The sequence below is a fragment of the Pantherophis guttatus genome, chromosome 4 (assembly GCF_059756535.1).
Source record: "Pantherophis guttatus breed Tessera chromosome 4, ASM5975653v1, whole genome shotgun sequence".
Lineage (NCBI taxonomy): Eukaryota > Metazoa > Chordata > Lepidosauria > Squamata > Colubridae > Pantherophis > Pantherophis guttatus.
In genome coordinates, this window is record NC_142066.1 from 7,043,151 (window position 1) to 7,054,370 (window position 11,220).

Genomic DNA, 11,220 nt, shown 5'->3' on the forward strand with positions numbered 1-11,220 from the left:
CTCACAATCAGGAGGCTGTGATTTCAATCCTAGGTAGTGGCAGATATTTTTCTCTCGGGGGGGGGGGACGACAGACCAAATATCTGCTGTGATCTTCCTATAAGCGCCAGGAAGGGCATCCGGCCATTAAATGCTCATCTCCATTAAGTTGTCTGAACTCCTTCCAATGCAAAGGATTACAGGATCGTTAAAAAGAAAAAAAATTACCAGGGCAAAATAAATCTAAGATAGTACCAGTGGTGAAATCTAAAATTTGTTACTACTGGTTCTGTGGGCGTGGCTTGGTGGTGGTGGGGATAATGTGACTGGGTGGGCATGGCCAATTTTTTTTTACTTTTAAAACCATTTTTTACATGTAAAAGCATGTTTTAAAAAATGCTTTCAAAAGGCTCTGACGATCCCAGTTGAGTTGCCTGATCGGCAGAGGGTTTTTTAAAAGCTGGGATCGTCAGAGCCAAAAGAGCCAAAAGAAAAAAAAAACTTTTTTTCTTTTAAATGGCTCTGACGATCCAAGCTGAGTTGCCTGATAGGCAGGTAACTCAGCTGGGATCATCAGAGCTTGGATCGTCAGAGCCATTTAAAAGAAAAAAAGGTTTTTTTGCCTGATCAGCAAGTAACTCAGCTGGGATCGTCAGAGCTTGGCCCGTCAGAGGCATTTAAAAGAAAAAAAGGCTCTGATGATCAGGCTCAGCTGTGCATAGGGGGCGGGGGCAGGGATTTTCGTACCGGTTCTCCGAACTGCCCGCCGCCATTGCTACCTTCTTGCCCGAGCCGGTCCAAACTGGGAGCATTTCACCCCTGGATAGTACCAATAGTAATAGGCACTTTGGGTGTTATCCCAAAACAGATTCACTTAAACAACATCAGTATTGACAAATTCAACACCAGTCGATTGCACAAAATGCTTTATTTAGAGCAGTTTAAAACCTACAAAAAATAAATAAATCCACATCTGCCAATCCCAGGTCCTTGGAAAGGATTTCATGTGTGAAAAAAACCTGCCAAATCCACTCTGAACACCTAACTTGCATGATGAACTGTAATAAAAATAAACCTCCATATATCTTCTTAGGCCAAAATCAAAACTACATGGTTTCTGTAAATAGCAAATGGTCCTTTTATTGTTTGTTGTCAGCATTTTTTACTAGGAAAAAAGACAACATTGGGTACTATTTTCTCTTCATGAGTTGCTCCCTGTGGTTGAGTTTAGGCCGCAAAACAATGATGTAGCACTTTGGCAAGAATATGCATCCTAGTAATGCAGCACTGGAGGCCAAGATGGAGAAGACCTCCACAGCTACCATGGCTTTTCCCTTTGTGCTCAGATAGGCTGGAAAGAAGGAGATCCACACACTGCAGAAGGCCAACATGCTGAAGGTGATGAACTTGGCTTCATTAAAGCTGTCAGGTAATTTACGGGCAAGAAAAGCTACAATAAAGCTGGCGATGGCCAAGATACCCATGTAGCCCAAGACACAGTAGAAGAAGAAAGCTGATCCCTCGTTGCATTGTAAAATCATTTCTTGGATCTCTGAATGCATGTCCAACTCAGGGAATGGGGGAGATGTTGACAACCAAAGAATACAAATACATACTTCTAATAGAGAGCATGAAAGGACAATAGAAAAGGACAATCTTTTCCCCACCCATTTCCTCATCTGAGATCCCGGTTTAGTGGCCATGAAAGCTACAACCACAGTGATGGTTTTGGCCAGGACGCTAGAAATGGCCACTGAGAAGGTGATGCCAAAAGTTGGTTGTCGGAGAAGGCAGGTCACCTTGTCAGGTTGACTGAGGAACAACAAAGAGGAGAGAAAACAGAGCAGAAGAGAGACAAGGAGGGTGTAGGTGAGGGACCGATTGTTGGCTTTGACAATGGGAGTCTCCCTGTGCTTAATAAATATTCCAAGTACCCAAGCTGTCAAGAAGAAGAAACAAAGAGCAGTTGAGGCCAAACCAATTCCTAAGGTTTCTTTAAAAGTTAGAAAGTCCAGCAGTTTCAGGATGCATCCGTTCTTTTCTTTATTTGGATAATGATCTTCTGGACATTCAAAACAGTCATCCATATCTGGAAGAAAAGTGAAGAATTTGTCATCTATGCCATCCATGCTTTTCAAAATCATAATCGATGACCGTTGTGATTCATTTTGACTTGTTTCCATTAAGCACCAGTGTAACCATTTGTCAATGAAAATGCAGTTCTTCCTCTGCTCTATGCTTTAGAATTCACAAGTAAAGTGGGAAGGGCAAAGAGCCAGAACTGTCCGAAGACGTCTTCATGGTCATGTGGCTGGCATGACTCAATGCCAAAGGCGCACGGAACGCTGTTACCTTCCCACCAAAGGTGGTCCCTATTTTTCTACTTGCATTTTTTACGTACTTTCGAACTGCTAGGTTGGCAGAAGTAACGGGAGCTCACCCATTACGTGGCACTAGGGATTCGAACTGCTGAACTGTCGACCTTTCGATTGACATGCTCAGCATCTTAGCTACTGAGCCACCACAGTACAATCAATATAATCTTTTTAACACTTCTAAATTTTAAATTCTAAAATGTGAGCAAGATAAAGAAGCATTAGTCTTTTTATTAGAAAATAAAAGACGAACGAACAAAATAAATCACCTACATTTACCATCAAAACAAGATATTAGCCTGAACTATGGCCCAACCTTTTGTGTGCTTCTGTGTTCTATATAGAAAGTATTAATTGGTTCTAAAAACACCCACCCTATATCCCCCTGTGGTTGGAATATCTAATCCATTCACAAATCTTCATTTGTTTGCTGAAGCTCTTTTCTCTTACTTTCAGGTTTTAGTGGAAGATAAGATCTAGAAAATGGCAGATGAAGAAGGAAAATGTCTTAGTTCTCTCATGGTTAAAATGGACCTCAGCGTATCAAAGGGTTTGGTTGCAATATTATACTATCATTTGTAAAAACAACAACAACAACAACAACAAATCTGTCATTGTTTATTTCAATTTGAAGTAGAGTCTTTGAAGAGTGGACATTAATGGTCCTTTAATCATACTTTTAGGGGATGCGGTGGCTCAGTGGCTAAGAGATGAGCTTGTTGATCAGAAATGTCAGCAGTTCAGCGGTTCGAATCGCTAGTTCCGCGTAACTCTGGCAGGTCGGCAGAATTAGCCTGCAACGCTACATTCTAACCACTGCACCATCACAGCTCAGTCTCACCTATCAATTTGCTAACAATCTTAGGGAAAAGAACAGCAAATGAGGTTGAAAATGTGAAAAGTAAATAAATAGATAAGAGATCACGTGATGATAGACAATCTATGTCTGAATGGATATATATTTTGGGCCTCCATTTGGAAAGACTACCTCTTAAAATCTTATAGGCAAACTTTGACTCCTGAACGACGGACTGTAATCCACAGTGCAGAAATATATTTCCAGCCTGAAGAATTTGTGAAAACTATTCTTTATATGCATCCCAATGTAGTGCATTACAATTTGCTTAAATCTATCTAATGAAACTTGATGGAATGTCTAACTTACCCTTTTGATTTGAAATCTTCCCTTCTGGACATGGAACACAGTCGTAGCAACAGAATTGTTTTCCTTCCATTCCTTTCTTCCAGTATCCGGGGGAGCAATGATCATTACACAGGGAAATTGGAAGTATCTGGTCATAAACACGAAAGCTTTTGCAAAGGAAGGTTTTTAAAAGAGTTTCTAATTCTTCTCCAATATGGCAGGAAACAACATTTGACTTCTTAATGTGTTAGTGAATTTTATCAAATTTGATATACAATTTAAATACGTTCAACATCTTTTCAATTGATAATTGCAATCCAAATATGAAATGTTTCCTCATTGTAATGTCAGTTTTGTAAATGGAGAGTATTTTTTTTCCAGAATATGCCTTTCTTCTTTCAAAAACAAAAATTAGGTTTATAAATTATATATATACATACAGAGATGATGTTCAATATGGCTTTACAGACAAAGGCATCTTCATGGTATCATAATGGACTATAATACAATCCATTAAATGTGTCCATACCTGATTAAAAGCAGAATGCCAGACAATCAGATCTTCATCAATCAATAATTCTTTCCCTTTTGGAGCACTGGGATCTACCTTTCCAACTCTAACTCTCTGGAAGGACCTGTTTGGAAAAGTGATCATGTTGGTGATGTTGAATCCACCTGTTGCTTCCCCTTTCTCATTTAGGAACACTCTGTCCCCAGCTGAATTGTTAAAAGAAATGCCTTGAAGAAATGAATGGAGCTGCTTGAAAGAGAATGAAAGAGAGAGGGAGTTGAGAACAATATAAGAAGCAAGAGACCATCATATTAAATTTTCATTCCAATTCCTACACTAACACTCAAATAATTACATTGAGAAAATTGAGAATCTCTATTGCATGGAAATGTGTAGGTTTACTCAATTACTAATCTAATCTTATTTTAAGGAAAAATTGGAAATCGTGTCAATCAATAAAAACAAAATGAAAACAATCTATTTCGAATATGATTTAGATTTAGATTTACCATTTAAACAATGAATCAAACCCATAATCATATCCTCTATGTATCCTTCTTCATTGGCACAAAGCTATTTGAAAGCATAGGATATGATAAATTTCCTTTAACCAGCTTTTAGAATCTGAGACTCAAGAGGTCCTTAATAGACTCATACGTACTCTGCCTCCTCATCCATCTGTCTCTCTGTCTGTCCATCCGTCCATCCATCCATCCAGCCAGCCAGCCAGCCAGCCAGCCATCATCTATACATCTGTCTGTCTGTCTGTCTGTCTGTCTGTCTGTCTGTCATCTCAGTCCAATCTGATCTGATCTGATGTAATCTAGATTAATATATTCCATTCTCTTGGTAGTTTATCATAAGTCTCAAAACCAACAACCTTTCAAGGAAATGATAAATAATAAGACTTCATAAATTCTAAGTCCCGAGTCTAAAAGCCCTGACTTAAGTAAATAGCAAAAAAAAACTGTTAAGAAGAGTGAAATATTCACATTTCAGAATAAACAAAAAAGAAAGAGAGAGAGAGGGAGGGAGAGAGGGAGGGAGAGAGAGAATGGCTTTTGGAGATTTCCCCATTCAATTTTTCTTGTAATCAGGCTGAAAAAATCTACAAGAGAGGACAATTCTACATAGAAATGAAATGGTTATTTATGGAAACAAGGATGATATAAAATCCCCATGGACTAGTCTGAAATTTGCAAAGGCATATTTTATTTTCATCTCCTTTTGTTCTGTAACATAGAATGACCTCTTAAATTAATAACATTGTTTATTCAGTCTCTGTATAGATGTGTAACCAGAGGCCATGGCAAAAAACTTATATGATACTGTGGATTGCAATGAAAGAAAGCATAGGTGTGACATGTAGGCATCACCTGCCAAGGCTTCAGAGCTTGAAATTCAAACCTTTGACTTTTTCTGTGTGGGGCTTTTGATCTCATTGCCTCATGCAAAGAATGTGCCACTGCATAAACAGCATTGTAGATACTGTAGCTTTGGCCAGTCATCTGCAACTCAAACAGAGGCGCAGGCAGATTCTCCAAATTCTCTTCTCCACTGCATGTTTCATCGGCCATTGAGGGTAATTCTTCATTTGAAAGTGAACAGTCAAACAATTGTTGCCAAACATCTTGAAGAAATCCATCTTTGTGGGTTGAAGGTTTGATGACTTGAAGAAATTCTTTGAAGCCTCTAACTTCTCTTGAATGCACTGTAAAGGAAAGAGCCCCATGAAACAACTGGAGATCCCAACTCCTTTGAAGTCCTGTCAGTGCAAAATCAATTGGGAACATCAGGATCCAAACCTTCCTAAATGACGCACTCTCTTTATTTTCATAATCACATAAAAACACAACAATTCTGAGCCGCAGAATCGTGAAGGACTCACCATAGACAAGAAAAACATTGGCTTTCTGATCTATCAGCTTATTAAAAATAGTTGAGATTAGATCAAGAAATCCTGATAGTTCCTGAAATAGGGATTGCTGTGGAATCTTTTGTGTGAAGGCTAAACAGATCCCATTTTGGGAAAGCAACAGATGCATTTTCTGCAAGAAATGTTCTCCCTTATTCTTAGCAAAAGCGAAAACTCCAATCCAAGTCCATCCAAAATAAAGGAGAAGCTGTATAATTCCACTGTATTGATGTTCCTCTTTTGGGATCATGCAATAAAGTGAAGATAATTTAGTAGCCTGGAGCTCTTCTTGAGCAAAGGATCCATAGGTCAACTGAACAAAAAAAACAAAACAAAAAGAGGGAATCATTATTCATGACAATGAAGGGAAAAATATGGAACCTGAATAATCTCTAATGTTCATTAGAGACCAATTTATCTCTTACTGCTCTCCCCAAATTACCTGCGGAATCTTGAAGAGATTTATACTTTCTGCCATACAAGAAGAAGTAGAAGCATCTAATCCTCCAATAATGGCCATGAGATTCTTCTGGTTGTCGCATTTGTAGTTAGGAAAAAATCCCTTAGATTTGAAAAGCAGGTCCAGAGTGGTGCGGTAGGTCATCCTTGGGTTGTAGTAACTGTCATAGATGTGGAACCCAAGAGTGACATTAGGTAAGATCTGGGAGTCTTCATTGATCACCTTCACAGCAAAGGCCAAGGCAAGGACGTGTTGATAGAATTTGGTGATTACACTGCCAATAAGTTAAAAAAAATCTTATTGATTAATACATTTAAACATTATTATAATTTGGCCTCATTTCTACAGAGACTAGGATTATGAGAATTAAATAATAAAATACTGGAGTAATTCATAGATTACTCCAGTAATAACCAGTTTCCATGTATTTCCATGCCTTACAATAAATGAGCAAAGACAATAGTCAACTTTTTTCCAAGCTACTACTTTTATTTTCTTTCAGTTTAGCACAGAACAGAATATGAACAAATTCAGCAAATATCATTCATTTACTGCTTGCATATTTTGTGAGGAGTCAAAATGCAGATCATTAAAAAAAAAAAGCTCACTGCATGTTCTTTAAGAAACTTCTTCTGGCAAACATTTAATGTATGAGCGAAAAAGACTTTAAGGCTTTATTTTCATGTAAAAGACATTAACTTAAAGAAAACATTTCTTCGCCCACAACCACATATGCTCAAAAGACAAAGAAGGTAGCTAGATTGAATAGTCAAGAAGCAGTTACAGGTAGAGATAATAGAAATAAAGATCTGAGAGGGGAAAGTAGGAGGCAAATGAAAAAAATGCATAGCAACCAAAGTATTGAAGTGGGCAAGAGATGACGGATAAATGATTTGTCTTTGTTGTTCTGATTTGCGTTTCCTTTTCTCTCTTGCTTTTCTTTCTTTTTCTTTTCTTTTCTTTGTTTCAGATAGATGACACAATTAGAAGCCAGGTAGGATAGAAAGAAAATGTTTTTTTTCATTTAGAGGTGATTTGATTAAAAGTTAGAAAAATTGATAGAAATAAGAGAAAGGGGAATGTTAGTGTATTATTATTAGAAATATATAAGTTGATGGAATGTAATAACTATGATCAATTTTACTAGTTTTACTAGTATTGGAATGTATGATCCTCAGGTACCACACTGTTTACACTTTGATTTGATATGTTTGTAAAAAACAAAACAAAACTAAAAACTAAAAAAAGAGAGAACAGAATATGTACAAATTCAGCACATATCATTCATTTACTGCTAGCATATTTTATGAGGAGTCATAATGCAGATCTTTAAAAAAAATTCAGTTCACCGAATGTTCTTTAAAAAACTTCCTTTGAAGAACATTTAATGCATGAGTGAAAACGACTTTACGACTTTATTTTTATGTAAAAGACATTAACTTAAAAAAAACATTTCTTCGCCCACAACCAGATACACTCAAATGACAAAGAAGTTACATTATAATAGATATAACATCTGCATTATGGTCATAAAAACTTTTAATCACATAAGAAATATTTGGGGAGTTCAGTAAAATTGGGGAACACATCTGAAGGGGGAAAATATATTACATTGGAAAGGGATAAAGTTGTAGAGAAGGATGGTCCTTAAATTCAATTTCATAAACCTGGTAAAAAATGTGAGACATCATCCCACCAATGACGAGGTCACCAGGCTGGAACCACTCATGTGGAACAGAGAAAGCTTCACTTGCAGGGCATCTTAGAGTAGCTACTCTGTGCATGGAGAACATCAAAAGGAAAAACATCTTCATTCTATTGTTATGGAGAAAATGTCTGGGTCTATCAGTCAAAGAGAAGTTCTGGCAGATAAAACAGGAGGAATGAATCTCACAAAGTCAGCATTATCCTTTACTGCCTCCATGCGGCTCTAGTGATATTTATATGGACTGTTTTTCCATTCTTATTTACTTCTGCACAGAGTGTTTGATACTTCAGTCAAAGAGAGGTTCCAGCAGATAAAACAGGAGGAAGAGAACCTGTGGGAATAAACCTCATGATGCCACCCTTTTGTGCCCCCATGTGGCTCTAGAAGTAATTTATGGGTTGTCCCTCCATTCCTATTCCGTTCTGCTGAGAACCTTTGATGGTTTTGGCCTATTTGGATAATAGACTGATTTCAGCTATTTATAAGGTATATAATTTATCTTTGAAACATTGGCAAGCTGGCCTTTTTTTTCTTTGCAGAGCTGACCAACATCTTTCTCTCTTTTGTTGGGTCACCTAATAATTGACTGATTGCTTTGAAAATATTTGAAGAAGTAGAATTGGGAAGATATTTTGGAGATCCCCCCCCCCCAGTTTTCTATAGTTCTTCAAATATATTCAGTAAAAAAATATACATTCTTTTCTTGGATGTTTTAATTCCTACTTCTGGAGGCTTTAATTTTTACTAGTCTTTATTCACTTTGGCTCATGATATGATATATTAGAGAATAACCTGGCTAAAATAAACTAGGCAAGATTCACCCTGCCTTCTTACTTCCTGTCTCCAATAAGGCAGCAGGGCCTCCCTAATCTTCAGCTTCCTCTTTAGCAGGATAGAGTCATCCATTTCAACATAATTACTTCACTTGTTTTAAGTCACCTTACAAATCCTCATCCTGTTGTCCTTCTGAATTCTTTTTTTAAATTAAATCTCAAACTGGGAAGGCTTAAAGGACTATCTGAATTGGATATTATTTGAAAAGAAGAAAAAAAAGAAAAAAAGAAATCAAAAGGACTTGAATTAGAACTATATAATAAGTTAAAATAAAAAAACTATTTCTTCTTAAATTGAAAATATGAAAAATTGGGAGCATGAGTTTGAGGAGTTGAGGGAGATGTTGCAAAAGGTCCGAGAAGTGTTTAAGAGAAACAAAGAAGTGGAAGATTGGATAGAATATAAAAGGAAAGAAAGAGAAAAGATAAATGAGAAGCAAGAATATAACGTTGGAAAGAAAATAATTGAAGGGAAAATATAGATGTTTACACTGAGATCAACAGTGATAAAATAAAAATAGATAGGGGGGAATATCTCTCAAAAAAGAAGGAAAGAGAAGGAAATGGGAAAAGAGTAAGGGGGAGAACTAAAAGGGTAATAAAGTTAAAAATTAGAAAAAAGATGCAGGAAGGAGGATACAATAAACACAAAAAAAAGAAGAGGAAGAAAGAAATGAGTGAATGGGAGAAAGGGGAGAAAATATTAAGAAATGGAATTCAGGGAAGTTTAAAATAAAATGGTTAAAAGGGGAAAGAAAAAATGTAGTAGAAAGGAATCACAGCAGTAATATGTTGATTTAAGGGAATGGCATTAGTAGTAAAAGTTGTATGTTAGAAATAAATTGAAATAAATATATAGATTACTGTAAAAGGGAATACTTAATTGCAATTAAGACATAAAATTGAAATGAAAGTAAAGAAATATGTGCTAAAGATTGAAAAAACAAAAGGAAATTGAACGTAAGAAATGAAATTGAAATGTTAAATAAATGATGTAAGAAAATGTTGTAAGTAGACCAGCAGATACAGAATGGTTTACTTTATATGTAAAAATAGCTGGAAATAATTGAAATATTAAGAAAAGAGAAAAATAACTATTGAAATGGAAATAAGAGGTGGAAAGTTAATTAAGTTGAAAGATTTTAAGGTAAAGATGAAATGAGTTGAAATACAATGTTAAGAATTTTAAAATATGATGGGAATTTTGAGGAATATATGCAATAAAGGGAGAGAAAAACGGGGATGCCTGGACACCATAGGAAAAAAAGGACTGAACTGAAAATGAATACAGCAATAGAAAGAGACAGAAGAAGGAGTAGGGAGATTGAAGGAAGGGAGAAGGAGAGAGAGGAACAGAAGAAAGGGAAGAGGAGAGGAAGAAAGGAAAGGGGAATAAGAGTAGGAGAGAACATTAGACGGGGGAGGAAAGGAGGAGGGGGAGAAAGGAAGGGGAATTAGAGAAGGAATAGAAGAGGAGGGAAGAAGAAGGTAGAAAGGATAAAAGAAGGGAGGGAGAGGAAGAGAAAGAGAAGAAAGATTGTTGTAAAACAAAAAAGATGAAATGGAAAAAAGGCATCACTGGACATGTTTAAATATATTAAGAATGAATTATTAAAAAATTAAAGGAGGATGTATATGATTAAGAATGGAAAAAATAGAACTTGAGAGTGAAAGAAGATACTGTTTATAGAAATAAGAATAGAAAAATTAAGATTGGGTTCAAATATCATCAGACCCCAGGAGGCCACAGATAGAGGGTTTGCAGAAGTAAGTTCTCTGAACTGGAAAAAATTTAAGATGAATTCCTTTCTTTCATATCAATTGAGGTCCCAAGAACTATTAAAGCGAGCCCCTGCTTTTAGTTATCAGGATAATCTCTAGAAAAACAAAACACCAAAAATGTTCATGAAACATTTGGAAAGGCCCAAATAAAAGTCAAACCTACTTCATCGCTACCATTTATTTTTCTTGGTGTTTCAGCTAAGATGGCAGACAAGGCAATCAAGCACTGCGAAACATCAGCATTGTGAGACGATTACTAAACTTATTAAACATAATATTGAGTTAGCAAGTGTGCTATGCCACCCATCTATGCCCATCTAGTTTTTTTGACCCAACTGCAACCACCCAGCCATATCCACCTAGCGGCTGTGAGTTGTCCCCTTCTTTCAAGAGGAGTTGGAAAGGAGGTTACGTACATGGATAGAGGTTTCCAACAAATCCTTTGGCAGCCCTTTATGTTCAATCATTGCTTGGTGACGCAATGCTAAGAAAGTAGAATTTAAGTCTAACTAT

The 11,220-nt window shown here is 36.5% G+C and overlaps 1 protein-coding gene across 1 annotated transcript; it reads right to left on the minus strand.

Annotated features, from left to right (window-relative positions):
* Positions 1–888: 888 nt before the first annotated feature.
* LOC132709889 (vomeronasal type-2 receptor 26-like) lies at positions 889–6,528 on the minus strand. Its single transcript, XM_060684875.2, has 5 exons — positions 6,367–6,528; positions 5,386–6,237; positions 4,028–4,255; positions 3,520–3,646; positions 889–2,068 (listed from the first exon to the last, which is right to left on the minus strand). Exons 1-5 carry the CDS (start codon positions 6,526–6,528, stop codon positions 1,170–1,172), a joined length of 2,268 nt encoding a protein of 755 aa, XP_060540858.2. The 3' UTR covers positions 889–1,169.
* Positions 6,529–11,220: the final 4,692 nt, after the last annotated feature.